At 45.6% G+C, this 15,595-nt stretch overlaps 1 protein-coding gene across 1 annotated transcript; it reads left to right on the forward strand.

Annotated features, from left to right (window-relative positions):
* Positions 1–8,551: 8,551 nt before the first annotated feature.
* MAF (MAF bZIP transcription factor) lies at positions 8,552–14,116 on the forward strand. The gene is given in 3 exon segments (XM_049703842.1): positions 8,552–9,697; positions 13,892–13,946; positions 13,949–14,116. Coding segments are annotated over 3 exon segments (1,227 nt in total). The 5' UTR covers positions 8,552–8,564; the 3' UTR covers positions 13,988–14,116.
* Positions 14,117–15,595: the final 1,479 nt, after the last annotated feature.

A 15,595-nucleotide genomic window follows, 5' to 3' on the forward strand; every position in this document is an offset into this window, starting at 1 on the left:
AAAGATGTTTTAAAAGAAAAAAAAGAAAATGCCTTGGAGCCTCCCAGCTTCAAAACTGGCATCGGGAAATGGCAGGAAAGGTGGTGATCGAAACAAAAAAAAACCAGGGGGGAAGGAATGGATCGCTAAGAGGCTTTTATACACACACAGAGTTCTTCTGCTTAGTTTTTCTAGGTTACATCTATTTTTTATTAGTCTCTGAGGTCCCAGCTTTGGACAACTACTATATTTTGACAGGGCGAAGGTTTACAAAACAAAGATCAGGGCAGGTGAAACTTCAAACAGTTGTCTAAGTCATCTGCCATCTGCGACAGAGAGCTCTGTCTATACCAAAAAAAAATGTAATTTTAGAATTGATTAGAAGGGTAGGTATAGGACATCCAGATGGGGTAAGTTAGTTTAAAATTATTCCAATTACCAAATAGGCCAATTCCTTTTTTTTTCAGCTTTATTGGGATATAATTGACAAATATAAATTGTATATATTTCAGGTACACAATGTAATGTTTTTGGTATACGTATACATTGTGAAATAATTACCACAATCAAGCTAGTTAAAATATCCATTACATCACATAGTTACTGTCTTCTTTGTGTGTGTGTGTGTGTGTGTGTGTGTGTGTGTGTGTGTCTGTGTGTGTGTGTCTGTGTGTTAAGAGCACTTAAGATCTACTCTCTTAGCAAATTACAGTACTCAATATACAACACAGTATTGGTCACTACGGCCAACATGCTGTAGAATAGATCTCCAGAATTTATTCATCCTGCATAACTGACACTTTGTACCCTTTGATCAGCTTCTCCCCATTTTCCTCCATCCTTTAATCCCTCATAACCACCATCCTAATCTCTGATTTTGTGAGTGTGGCCTTTTAAGTTTCCACGTATAAGTGAGATCACACAGCGTTTGTCTTCCTGTGTCTGGCTTACTTCACTTAGCGTAATGTCCTCCAGATTCATCCATGTTGTCACAAATGTCAGGGTCTCTTTCTTTTCTAAGGCCGAATAATATTCCATGGTATATGTATACCAGATTATCTTTATCCAGTCACCTGTGGATGGACACTTAGGCGGTTTCCATATCCTGACTATTATAAATAATGCTGTGATAAATATGGGAGTCCAGCTATCTCTTTGAGATACTGATTTCATTTCCCTTGGACATATACCCATAAGTGGAATTGCTGGACCATATGGTAGTCCAATTTTTAATTTTTTTGAGAAACCTCCATACTGTTTTCCACAGTGGCTGCACCAACTGACATTCTTGCTAACAGTGCACAAGGGTTCCCTTTTTTTGCCACATCTCCACCAACCCTTGTTATCTTTTGTCTTTTCGGTAATAGCCATCCTAACAGGTGTGAGGTGATATCTCATTGTGGCTTTGACTTGCATTTCCCTGTTGATTTGGTGATGTTCTGGGCCCATTTAATTTTGAATGTCCACTAGGGGACTCAAATAATCCAGCGGGTCATTTTGTATAATGGGGGGACTGGGAGGGGCCGTCTCTACTGGGTTGCTGAGGGGCTTGGTCCCTTGCAATGCTGTCATCAGCAGGTCAGGGGGAGGGTCAGAAGTGCAGAGGTCCCCAGCCATTTATACAGCTGCCCTGTGGCCTCATGTTGTGAAAGCCACTTTACAGGCACAATCTCTGATCCTGCCCACCTCCCATTTTGCAGGTGAGGGGCCTGCTTCTGAGAGGTTAAGCGCCTCAGTTTCATTTGCAGCTGGTGCAAAGGTGGGAAGCGAGTTAAAACTAGTCGATGTCACATCCTAGATTCAAAGAGATTTAGGCAGCAGGGAACAGTCTTGATCGAATGAGATGGACCCTAGGGGGATCGTTGTATGTTTCCGTGCTTGGGTTCAAAAACATTAGCCCACAAACAGAGGATAGGGGAAATACGAGGAGAAAAGGCCTGGGGCCGTTCTCGAGGAGTCCCTGGTGTTATGTGTCTGCCGGAGAGGTCGGGAAATTGTGGTCTAGCATGGGGAGCAGACAGGCTGCAGCTCAAGGAGGCAGAGGGTGGGGCTACAGCCTGGGGATCTGGGTTCAGCTCTGGAACCTGAACCCTCAGGTGGGGGCAGCGACCTCGAGGCAGGGGCGCTTGAAATGCAGGCATATGTGGAAATGCTAAAGGCACTGACTATGTCTAGAAATGAAAAGGAAAGGCACGGAGAGGGTGTCATAGTGGTTGTCTTCTACTCCTCAGAGCCCCCAAAGGATGTAAGGATGTCGCCTTCTGAGTGTATAAAATCAAGACTCATGTAGAGAAGAAGGGATATGACTTGATAGTAGACAAACAGACAAACAAACAAACAGCTTTCCTGACAGTCTCAGGACTGGGGGAAGATAGAAGGTAAAATAGGGAGGTAGTGAGCACCCAGTCACTGGAGGTAATCAAGTACATACTGTCAGGACCACACACGGACTTGTGTGGGTGCTACGTGCTTTGGTTTCCATGGACTCCTTCCATGGTTCCTAATTGAAGGAAAAGAAAAAGCTAGGGAGATGTCCATGGCCTGAAAAAAGGAAAGAAGGAAAAAAGAAACCAACAAGCGTGGAAATCTGTTGATTTGGAATGGCGAGAGTAGGGAAGAGGCCCCATCATTTTGGCTCTCCATCTGGTGCCTAAACCCCAAAGAAGTCCTTTCGTTCAAATGCCGGTGTATGCACAGAGCTATTATCAATCACGTCCTGTCTGCCAGGCCACACTGGGTGTCTGTCGGGTGAGGGAGGGAGGAAAGCTGGAGGAAATCTGGGAGGCTGTCCCGGGAATTCTCACTTGAGAAAACATCTGGCTTTTCCACATCTCTGGTGCAAAACAAACAAGAATTTTATTAAATGATGTGTATTGTGTTCTAAGGTAGAACTCTTTGGGAGCCTGACACAAACAAGCAAACAAAACAAACAAGACCCCAGACTCGGGCACTTGCTACCAGGGTCCTTCACAAAGGCACAGGTGACGAGTTGTGGGGTTTTTTTTCAGAATCCACTTTCCAGTAAACAATGTAAACAGTGTATGAAGACCCCAGACCCTTCTTCTGCCCTCGTCCCGCTGCCCACCCACACCAGGCCTATACCCGCGTGGAAATGATAACCCCCCCCCCCAAAGAAACCTCCAGATGCCATTTGTCTACTTTTCGCTCTCTCCTCACGATTACTCCCCTCCTCTGATGGCCTGCCTTCCCCGAAACCAAACGTGAGCCGTTCCCTAACTGCACTGGAAAATCAGAATTTACTGTACATATGTTTGTGTTCCACTTACTAAAAAAAAACCTATATTTTAAGATAAACTTTGTTAGTAATTCATGAGGTAAGAGACTATTTATGCTAATCAGGCAGAAATATATTCTCAGGCATAATGCATTACATAAATTTGAATGTAAGATGTTCAATTATGAAGTAAATACAGGTAATGCAAATAATAAATTACCTCTAATAAAAATTATAGAAGATGTGTCTTCAAAGAGAGAGCGGCTTTAACTTACAACTGTGAATTGCTTAAAGAGAAAAGAATTAATAAATGCTGATTTACTCTGATGATTATTTAGCACATAATTCACCTATTCATAACGACTCCCAGTAATCAGACTGTTGTCTCACATTCTCCAATATGAGGCAAGACTGTTTCCTCAGCAATTTTACCCTTATCAGATTATCTCGTCTGATTCGATTAATTTTCGTCCATGAATCTGCTAACAGTGATTTCTGACTTACTTGCCCTGCTCACTAAAGACTGCTGAAAGGATTTTTCTCTAACACTACAGCTAGGAACAACACTCCATGCCTTATCATTCAGTTCCTCTTAACAACTCTTTTCTCAAATCGATTTAGTTGGTTTCAGAGTGAAACTCAGTGGACACTGGTTAGTTCTGCACCATAAAATCAGCTCCTGGATAAAAAGAGTTCAGACACTACCCGTGATGCCTCTTGTTCTTTTTAGATTATATGTGTCTGATTCCAACATGATATACCTGAGTTGCTGTAACTCACAATCAGGAAAACTATATTATCTTTCACTTTTAATCATTATAATTTGGACGTAAACAGGGTTTAAAATAGTTTTTTTTGCAAAAAGTTATTATGTATGTACTGACATGAAACCAAAATTGTGTTTTTGATGTTACGGTTTCACAATCTCCTACGTGATCCGACCCATGCCCTCCTCCCTCCCGCAAATTCTTCTATAAAGATTCACTGCTTTCAGGAACCTGAATGCTACTGGTTTGAACTGGTCAATAATGACAAATGCATGGTTTCTAAATTACTCTGTATTGTTCTACAGAGATTACTAGAGTATATATAGCAAGGGAGTATTAAGCAGTAAGAAGACACAGTTCATATTGTATTTGGATTAGATTGGCTTGGAGCGAAGTGAAACAAACAATGTTAGCAAAGAAATCTAAAGAAATGTGGCCTGCTATAATTGTAGAGACTCAAAAACCTCAATAGTACTAATTAAAATGAGAGAGCTCAATTGTTACAAGAGAAACGCCACTAACAGAAGACTGTAAATGTTTAGACACCCCTGTGAATCACCAAATAATAAAGGAAAAAGGACAAAAATGAGAATTAAGTTATAAGCTTGAGGGCACTGCTGCTCCACGTCTAAAAAATAATTCGGATCCTTTTTTTTTTTTTTTTTCCAAGAGAAAATGGGAGACTATAAAAGATTCTGCAATGAGAGAAAAAAAAAAGATACCCTGCCTGGTTTGACAGCAGTGTACAAAAATAAACCATAAAAATGTGCAGATAATAATACATTTATCTGACCAAACATGGGTATTTAATATCTAGAAATGACACATAATTGCAACAGTTAGGTGCATGGCCATGAATCTATATCTCATGGTCTTCCTCATTGGTGAACTTTGTTTATAAATGTTGTTTTATTTATAAGTGTAGCAGTTTCAGTGTTCCTGACCAAAAATACTTTCATGAAAGGCAGGGATCGTATCTCACAGCTTTTACCAAAACTGTGATGCAAAAGGATTAAAGAAACAAATTCTCGTAAAAACTGAATTACTTCTTCCTAAGCATGCTGAAATTCATACTTTACATGCAAAATAGAAACTTCAGACATTTGTGGCTAGTGATTTTAAAAAGGCTTAGAAAAGTATTGCTATAGACAATGCTAATGACACGATATGTTTATGTAATTCAAGCAGTAAATTTTCCTCTGAATACATAAGCTGTAATCCCTTAACTTCATTACTAGGTGAAATACTGTTTGAGAGGAGGAAAGCAAAGGAATTCTGTTAGGTTGCATAAATATTGACATAATCTTCACTCTTTCTTCCCCAAACTGGTAATAGACATACCTCATTCCATCCCGACAAAGTACTCCCATAAAACCAAAACTACCCATATAAACAGCTTCTCTGCAGTGATGATGAAAAGAAAAAGTGCTTTTCTAGAAAACAGCAACAGTGCTGTCCTTTTAGGGTAACGATGTGCCTACAAACGTTTTGGGGAATCTCTCGTTAGGGATTCCAGGGTTTGCGGAAACCCAAGGCTGCCAGCATGAGAGAAATTAACACAAGTCTAATCTGGTGTATGAAGCCAATGAGTGACACCTAAGGTCTCGTTATAAATAGTAAAGTATGCTGTCCGGTGGGTGAGAGCATTCTGAAGTGCAGTGTTCAAGAAGCTGGCTTAATATATGACTAAGTGTCAGAAGTCAGGTTTTCTGAGAATTACTTTTCAGATAAACAACTTTATAGCACTGCACTTAATCTTACTTACTAGAGACATCTCATTTATCACTGAATTACAAGTAACTTTAATTCTATTTATATTGCCATAAAGCCCGTCGAAAATCCATCCTGGCACTTTTAAAGGGTTTGGGGCCCTGTTTGTTACATGGGATCCTCTTGCATAAGCCTCTCAGCTGTAGTTACACTTGGAAGGCTCCTGGGTCCCCTGGCCTCTGTATTCACAGTCAAGGGGGATGGTAGAGAAAAATGATTCTCGCACCTGCCAGCACTGCCTTCAGCCCCTTTCCTAACAAAGTCGGGTTCTCCCACTGCAGTCAAACTAACTTTCTGTGCCTCTTTTCTCCTCCCACCTAGGGAAACCAGCTTCTTTTCATTTCATCAACAAAACTGGACACGGATCCATTTCAACTGACCTTTGCCGAAAGGTGGCGCTGTTGAGGTAAAAACCAAGTCGGTCCAACAATAGTTTTCACTCTTCGATCGTTTTGCAGGCTTTTCAGAATTTTTTTTTTTTTGAATGCACCGTCCTAGCGTCCCCCCCGTCCCATAAAATAAGATAAATATGATTAACACCAAATGCATTTCATTAATTGGAGGAATCAACAGTCCAACATCCAAGCGGGTGGGCTGGTCTTCCAAACGCTGGGTCGGCTTCACGCACTCTTGCTTCCCCCCAAGTCAATCTCGGCTTCTCCATCTGGTCTATCGCTTTAAAATCTTAGAAACAGAGTTGTTGGTTCTTTTTTCTTTTCTTTCTCTTTCCTTCCTTTTTCTTTTTTGCATAAGCTTTAGAAGGATCGGTCTAGAAAACTGAATAGTCATTAGCATCCGCGACCCCGAGGGGGAGATGCAGCCCCCCACTCCACTCCACCCCACCCCCACTCTAGGTTTCCGGGCCCGTCCGAGAAACCGCCGTTTAAAATTTAACCCTTCGAGGGGAGCTGGTGAAGGCTGGGTGTTTGTTTTTTTTGTACCCCTTGTTCCACGCCACGATCAAGTCTGAAATAATTAAGTGAAACGTAAAAGTGCAAAGGGCGCGCGGGACCCTGATAAACAGGAGTCAGATTTCATAAGGGTGTGTGTGTGTGTGTGTGTGTGTGTGTGTGTGTGTGTGTGTGTGTGTGTGTGTGTGTGTGTGTGTGAGAGGGGGGGGGAGAGAAATGAATCTCAAAGGCCAAACTCGGGCCAGAGTCGGAAGCCGGAGGGTGAGCCGGGCTGACCTGACTCCGAGCTTTCCCGGAGTTAATTCGCGGAGGAGTTCGCTCCCCCCGCAAGGGCACGCGACGCCAGCGGGCAACCAGCCCCCGCGCGGAATGGCTCCCGAACAACTTAGTTCACCTCCTTTAAAAGAGGGTGATAAAGCGCGCTTTCTCTTTCCGCCGACTCCAGACCGCCCCAGCAGGCGCGCGGCGGGGCGACGTCCTCCGCGCCGTCTGGACCCCTGCACACCCGCGCGCGGCCACCGGGAAGAGGGACAAAGAGTTTGGGCCAAGTTTGAGCTCCGGGCACTGCCAGGCTCGGGGGAAGGAAGGTTCCCCCGGGCGGACACCTGGGTGCCGAAGGTGGAGCAAGGAGAAAAAGCTACCCTGTGAATTCACGACCCTGGGGATGGTGGTCGGCGGGGGCGAGGGGCGGGGGGCGGCGGCCAATCCCGGCCGAGCGAGTGGCGGGCGAGCTGGGGCTCCGGAAGGCAGGCCTTTCTCGCTCCGAAGTAAAGCCAACCGTCCTGCCGGTCCACCCGGGTTTCCGCAGTCCACCTGGAAAACTCCTTCCCCTCTTGCACCAAACTTTGCGCCGGGCTTTGCAACCTCCCGAGGAGGCTGCGGCACAGGAAGGGTTAATACTGCCAGTCCCAGCTGACAGTCAGCTGATTGGGCCCTGATTGACAGCTCGGAAAAGTTTCCTTGTTTCTATATTATGCTAATCGCGGCCGCTCTCGCCGCCTCCCATTGGTCCGGAGTACCAGTCAATTTCCCTTTTGGGCCTGACGTCACAAGTGCTATAAAACTCAGCAATTGCTTTAAACTCTTCTTGCTGGATCAGAGGCTTTAAAATCTTTTTTTCATCTTCGAGCTGTAGCTCGGGCTGCTCGTCGGCTCGGCCTCTCCCCTTTTGCTCTCCGCCTCGCCTTTCCCCAGGACTTCGCTATTTCGCTTTAAAAAAAAAAAAGGCAAGAAAGAACTCCGCTCCCCCCTCCCTTTCCTCCAGCCCGGCTGCACCTCTGTCTTGCACTTGGCACGGAGGGAGGAAGACCGCGAGGTTGAGAGAGAGAGAGAGAGGAAAGGAAAAAAAAAAAAAAAAAAGCCAGGCAGAAGAGGAGGCGAGAAGCATGAAGTGTTAACTCCCCTGTGCCAAGGCCCGCGCCGCCCGGACAGCGGCCCGCCGCGCCTCCAGCCCCGAGCGGCCGCCGCGCGCGCCCCGCCTGCAGCCCGGGCCGGCGAGGCGAGCACTCCTTATGCAAAACGCGCAGCGGAGCGGCGAGCGGGGGACGCCGCGCACCCAGCCGGGCTCTTCTGGCTTCGCCGCCGCCGCCGCCACCGCAGCCCGCAGAGGACCTTCCCGAGCCTGAAGCCGCCGGCTCGGCGCGCTAGGAGGCGAGCAGGCGAGGAGGGGCCGGGGCGAGCGAGCAAGCACATTGGCGTGAGCAGGGGGGAGGGAGGGCGGGCGCGGGGGGCGCGGGCAGGGCGGGGGGTGTGTGTGCGCGCTCGGAGGTTTCGGGCCAGCCACCGCCGCGCGAGCTAGAAGCGCCCCAGCCCGGCAAGCTGGCTCACCCGCTGGCCACCCAGCACAGCCCGCTGGCCCCTCTCCTGCAGCCCATCTGGCGGAGCGGCGGCGGCGGCAGGAGAATGGCATCAGAACTGGCAATGAGCAACTCCGACCTGCCCACCAGTCCCCTGGCCATGGAATATGTTAATGACTTCGATCTGATGAAGTTTGAAGTGAAAAAGGAACCGGTGGAGACCGACCGCATCATCAGCCAGTGTGGCCGTCTCATCGCCGGGGGCTCGCTGTCCTCCACCCCCATGAGCACGCCGTGCAGCTCGGTGCCCCCTTCCCCCAGCTTCTCGGCGCCCAGCCCGGGCTCGGGCAGCGAGCAGAAGGCGCACCTGGAAGACTACTACTGGATGACCGGCTACCCGCAGCAGCTGAACCCCGAGGCGCTGGGCTTCAGCCCCGAGGACGCGGTCGAGGCGCTCATCAGCAACAGCCACCAGCTCCAGGGCGGCTTCGATGGCTACGCGCGCGGGGCGCAGCAGCTGGCCTCGGCGGCCGGGGCCGGCGCCGGCGCCTCCCTGGGCGGCAGCGGCGAGGAGATGGGCCCCGCCGCCGCCGTGGTGTCCGCCGTGATCGCCGCGGCCGCCGCGCAGAGCGGCGCGGGCCCGCACTACCACCACCACCACCACCACCACGCCGCCGGCCACCACCATCACCCGACGGCCGGCGCGCCCGGCGCCGCGGGCAGCGCGTCCGCCTCGGCCGGTGGCGCGGGCGGCTCGGGCGGCGGCGGCCCGGCCAGCGCCGGGGGCGGCGGCGGCGGAGGCGGCGGCGGCGGCGGCGGCGGCGGCGGCGGGGGCGCGGCGGGGGCGGGGGGCGCCCTGCACCCGCACCACGCCGCCGGCGGCCTGCACTTCGACGACCGCTTCTCCGACGAGCAGCTGGTGACCATGTCGGTGCGCGAGCTGAACCGGCAGCTGCGCGGGGTCAGCAAGGAGGAGGTGATCCGGCTGAAGCAGAAGAGGCGGACCCTGAAAAACCGCGGCTATGCCCAGTCCTGCCGCTTCAAGAGGGTGCAGCAGAGGCACGTCCTGGAGTCCGAGAAGAACCAGCTGCTGCAGCAGGTCGACCACCTCAAGCAGGAGATCTCCAGGCTGGTGCGCGAGAGGGACGCGTACAAGGAGAAATACGAGAAGCTGGTGAGCAGCGGCTTCCGAGAAAACGGCTCGAGCAGCGACAACCCGTCCTCTCCCGAGTTTTTCATGTGAGTCTGACACGCGATCCCAGCTAGCCACCTTGATAAGTGCTCCATGGGGGTCCGACTCGGGTGTGGGCTTGCCACTTCCAGAGCCTTACTCGCCACCGCCTCGCCCCCTCCCCTCCCGAGCTTGCCCCCCCCCCAGTTGCCCCCTGCGCGCACGCACACACGCACACGCACACGCACACACACACACAACACACACCGTGCTCCGAGTTGGTGGTGGTGGCGACGGCTGTTTTGAAGTCGGGGAGGGGCAGGTTGTCTGGCTCATGCATTGCCAATCTGAAATTCTCCATAACTCGCTAGCTTGTTTGTTTTTTCTTTTTTTTAACACTCCCCCCCCCCCAACGTGCTCAATGTTCAGCGATCTCGGCAGAGTTCCTCATGCTCACCTTTGAAGCCTGCATCATTCACATATTTTTTTCTTCTTCAGTTCATGAGCTGGTGTTCATTTTCTGTGTGTGTGTGTTTGTATTGTTTGGATTTTTTTTTTTTAATTAGAGTTTTTGGAGCTTGCTGTGTTACCTCCTTTTTTTTTCCTCCCCACACTCCACCCTCACTCCCTCTCCACCCATCTCCTCTGAGATAAAAGAAAAAAAAGAAAAAAAAAGCTAAGTTTTTTTTTTTCTCCTCCTGAGTTCTTCGTATGAGATTGAGCTTGCAAAGGAAAAAAAAAATGTGAAATGTTATACACTTGCAGCGTGCTGAGTTCCATCGGGTTTTTTTGAGCATTGTTATGCTAAAATAGAGGGGAAAAATCCTCATGAACCTGCCACAATCAAGCCTGCATCAACCTTCTGGGTGTGACTCGTGAGTTTTGGTCCTTATGATGCCAAATCTGAGAGTTTAGTCTGCCATTTAAAAAACTCATTCTCATCTCATGCATTACGATGCTTGCTACTTTGTCTTAGCAACAATGAACTATAACTGTTTCAAAGACTTTATGGAAAAGAGACATTATATTAATAAAAAAGCCTGCATGCTGGACATGTATGGTATAATTATTTTTTTCTTTTTTTTTTTCCTTTTGGCTTGGAAATGGACGTTCGAAGACTTATGGCATTGGCATTCATACTTTTGTTTTATTGCCTCATGAGTTTTTTGAGTTCAGAACAAAAAAAGTGCAACCGTAGAGGCTTCTTCCCATGAAAGTTTGCATCTGCTCCAAAACTGCTTTGAGTTACTCAGAACTTCAGCCTCCCATTGTAAATGCACTGAAGGGATTCCTTGTTAAAGATGCCAGAATGGGTTAAAAAATTTAACACGGCCAACAGTAAAGAACTCTTAATGCTTTCTTTTTAATAAGAATGACTGCCCCACTGGGGGGACTAAAATTGTGCTGTTGCCGAAAGCAGTCTAAAATTTATTTTTTAAAAAAAGAAATCTGCCCCGTTATTTTTTTTGGTTTGTTTTCTTTTTCTTTTTCCTTTTTTTTTTTTTTTGGCTTTTGGTCATTGTCAAATGTGGAATGCTATGGGTTTCTAGTATATAATTTAATTCTAGTTTTTATAATCTGTTAGCCCAGTTAAAATGTATGCTACAGATAAAGGAATGTTATAGATAAATTTGAAAGAGTTAGGTCTGTTTAGCTGTAGATTTTTTAAAAGATTGATGCACTAAATTGTTTACTGTTGTGATGTTAAGGGGGGTAGAGTTTGCAAGGGGACTGTTTAAAAAAAAGTAGCTTATACAGCATGTGCTTGCAACTTAAATATAAGTTGGGTATGTGTAGTCTTTGCTATACCACTGACTGTATTGAAAACCAAAGTATTAAAAGGGGAAACACCCCTGTTTATATCTGTAGGGGTATTTTACATTCAAAATGTATGTTTTTTTTTTCAAAATTAAAGTATTTGGGACTGAATTGCACTAAGATATAACCTGCAAGCATATAATACAAAAAAAATTTGCAAAACTGTTTAGAACGCTAATAAATTGATGCAGTTATAAAAAATGGCATTACTGCACAGTTTTAAGATGATGCAGATTTTTTTACAGTTGTATTGTGGTGCAGAACTGGATTTTCTGTAACTTAAAAAAAAATCCACAGTTTTAAAGGCAATAATCAGTAAATGTTATTTTCAGGGACTGACATCCTGTCTTTAAAAACAAAATGAAAAGTAAATCTTACCACAATAAATATAAAAAAATCTTGTCAGTTACTTTTCTTTTACATATTTTGCTGTGCAAAATTGTTTTATATCTTGAGTTACTAACTAACCACGCGTGATGTTCCTATGTGCTTTTCTTTCATTTTCAATTCTGGTTATATCAAGAGAAAGAATAATCTACAATAATAAACTGCATTTTTTTTTTTGATTCTGTACTCAGTTTCTTAGTGTACAGTTTAACTGGGCCCAACACTGCGTTAGAAGTGTAAAAGGCATCCTTTTCTCCAGAGGAAGGATTAATGGAGAAGTAATGAGGCAATAATTCAGAGTGAAACATAGGCTGTTTTGTGAGGTGGAAGGCCAGTCCCTTCCAATAATTAGTAATATTTAATATAAATGTAAATTACAATCTCTCAAAATCCCCCTCCCCCAGAGTTTTCAGTTTTCAAATAAGTAGAGACATCATTGCCCTGGTGGAAACAAACAAACAAAAATCCCAACCAGAGAGCAGGGCCTTCTCAGCCTCGCCCTGAGCTTCTCATCCCACCACACAGCCATCTAGAGGGAAACGAGCCCGGCAGAGAAGGCATTGGCAGAGGTGGCTTGGGCACATATGCATTCAATGGTAAAGATAAACAATTCTTGCCTTTTGGCTCAAATTGATTATTCTTCCTTCTTCCCTTACATGCCATGATTTTCTTGTTAGCAAGGCCTGACAGGATTTCACATCAACACTTCGGACAAATTACAGTTGTTTGTTTGTTTCTTAACTTTGAAGGTCATTTGTCTTAAATAGGAAAAAGAAAAATCCACCTCTCACAGAAGTCCAAGTACGTATCTGGGTTTAAACTGTTATTAAGTCATATTTCCCTGTGAATATTTAGCTGAGGGCTTCTCCACGTAGATGAGCTGGTAATGATTTCAGAGCACCTTAGCTCCTGGAATACAAGCAGAAAATAATGCCTGGTTGGAATAAAGGCTGTGCTTTGATTTATCGGCCTTTACCCCAACACAGGCTACGTGTGCGGGCTCACTTAAAAGATCCCTTGGAAAGTCTGGAGCTACCTTCACTAACAGCATTGACCTATTTTAAAATGACACAAATTCATGCAACTAATGTTACAAATTCATGCAGTTTGCATTCTTCAGCAACTTCCCCTAGATGGCTAATAGAATGTTAGACAAAGCCAACACTGTTTTGAAAATATAGCCAAACACGGTGACTTTTGTTGTATTTTGTTTTCTGTTCTTCAAAAAATAATAGCAACAATAATATTGCAACTCTGAACGAAGGCCTGATTTTGAGGAAAACAGGTTGTGCTTGGCGCTGATGAGCTCTGGCCGGTGTGTCAGCCTTCCTACCCTTTTTCACAGAACATGAAGACAGTGGATAGGGCCCCTGAATCCACACTTCATTTTGCTTTAACACAGGTCTTAATAGTAAACCTACCTCCGTGTGCTTGAAGTTAGCTGTTCTTCTCTGTCTCAGAGTTCTTGTTTTGTTTTGTTTTGTTTTTTTGGTCCGATCCCAACGAGGAGATTTGCAGTCTCCCCCTGTAGAAGCAGAAATATCGCTTATACAGGAAGCCCAGCATCTGACACAAAATTTTAGGCAAACGTTTTCAAAACAACAGTGACCTGGATGGAGTGACTGCAGTTACCTCATGAGGAATGAATGCCACTTGCGAAAAAATACAGTGGTCCAACAATTAAGCATTTTGGTAGGCCCCTACAAGGCAGTTTAATATAATAAGCAGGTTTTTGCCCCAAATATGAAAACGCCAAATACAGAGGTGCTGGCAAAAAAGTGAGGTTTTGGTGGCTGCCTTTAAGAGAAGGCTAACTCCTAATGAAAGGCACTTTCAGAAATAACCATTACTAAAAACTTTGAAATGTAATGAGAGGGGTGAACACAAATACATGCTTTTTTTTTTTTTTTAAACAAAGAAATCTTGCCTGAGTGCCCTTACTACCAATAAGTCTCTACATTTTTTTTTTAATCATGTAAGGAAATCTAGCTTTCCCTTTACACTGCATTTGAGTCTTTGTCTAAATAGTGTTAAAATTCCTTTCATTCCAAATACAGAACTGAGCCCACTCACAGGTTGGAGCCGTCGGTGGGATACACCACATTTTGGAAGCCCCACAGCGTCATGTGCTTACCCGTGTGTTCACAAAATGAAATTTACGTGAGAACTGTATTTTTATTATTTTTATTACTATCTGCAGTCATGGAACACAGCCCACCCCTGACTTCTGTTGAGTTTCCTTTTTTAAAAAATAAATGTGTTAAGAGATGAAAGCTATTAAATGTATAAGCTCCCTGCTAATTAACTGTGCCTCCTGTCTGAGGATCACACAGACCCACAGAAAAGCACGCTGGTGTTTCTTACTTTACGATGCGCCAGAATGAATAGATGCGATTGTTTTCAACCTGTAATATTGGTTTTTAAAAAAAATCCACTGAAATTTACAAGGTATGTGCGTTGATATGAAGGAAAGTGTCACAGGTTAACAGCTAGCATTTTTAAAGCCTATGTAGACATGCACACGCTAAACAGTACTTTTTCACGCTTCGTTGTTTCTCTGGCAGATAATTTTACTAAGAAGAAAAATAAATAAATAATTGACCCCCCCCTCCCCAAGCAGATGCCACGGGCAGAAGCTTTAACAGAGCCGAGCACCCTGCTTTTCTCTCGGGCCCTGGATAGTATTGTATTTTCAGTGATGTCAAACGTGGTCATTCATCAGACAGAGCCGTAAGTGAAACCAATGTTAGTTAAGTACACCCCCTCCGTGTGCTTTTTTTTTCCTCCCCCTTCTCTGCTCTCAGGCATCCACAAAGTCACCTCCCATGTTTTCTTTTTTTTCCAGAACCGTGTAATAATTTTTTACAATGTATCCGACACATTAATAGATTGACCTCAAATAGGCAGAGATTCTACTTCCTGATCTCAGTGAGGAAATGATGTGTAGATAATCATATTTATCTGCCTTCATGCCATAACCACCTGGACTCTCAACAGAGGCCATTCCAATGCGAGATGCTCTATTTATTACTGAACGCGGGATTCTAAGGCTCTGATCTTTTCCCCCTTATACCTTTACCCCGGTAGTTTTTATTCAGTAACGTTGATTCGAGATACTTCTGCTCTTAAATAGGACCCCCCCTTGCCAAACCACCAGCTTTAAGGTTAAACACAGCGTACAGGGGGCAAATGGTAACCACGCTTGCAAACATGGGGCGCAGCTGTCTCAGTAGCCACATTCCCAGCGTGTCCTTGTCTGAAATGACTGAAGTGGCTTGTGACACATTCAGAGGTTCCCGAGTACAGTAGTTGGAAGGTTTTTGCTGTTGTCTTTGTTTTTGGTTCAGACCAACTTACTTCCGTATTCACCCTTGGCTTGATCAAATGTACTCCCCCGGTGTTCTAGGCCAATCAATGTATTTAAAAGTCTGCTGGCCGCACAGGTATCTCAATTTTTTGCCTGTCGGTAGTTAAAGACTAACAGAGATAGGTTGGAAGACTGAGGTCCACGCGTGACAACCTTTAGCCGTCTGATTTCCGTGCCAGTAAAACACACAGCCAAAGCTGCGGGGCTTACTTCTCGTATAAACATGGGATCAGAGAGGCTAGGAAGCCAGGTTCACCCGCTTTACACTGCTCGTCTGCGAGGCTCCCCACTGCGATTTACTTTCGTTTGATATATTTTTAAATTTTGTCCCTTTTCTTGAAGAAATGTCTTCATTCTTAGGGAAGAGATAACTACCGTGAGAGGCTATCCTTTT

The sequence above is a fragment of the Orcinus orca genome, chromosome 20 (assembly GCF_937001465.1).
Source record: "Orcinus orca chromosome 20, mOrcOrc1.1, whole genome shotgun sequence".
Lineage (NCBI taxonomy): Eukaryota > Metazoa > Chordata > Mammalia > Artiodactyla > Delphinidae > Orcinus > Orcinus orca.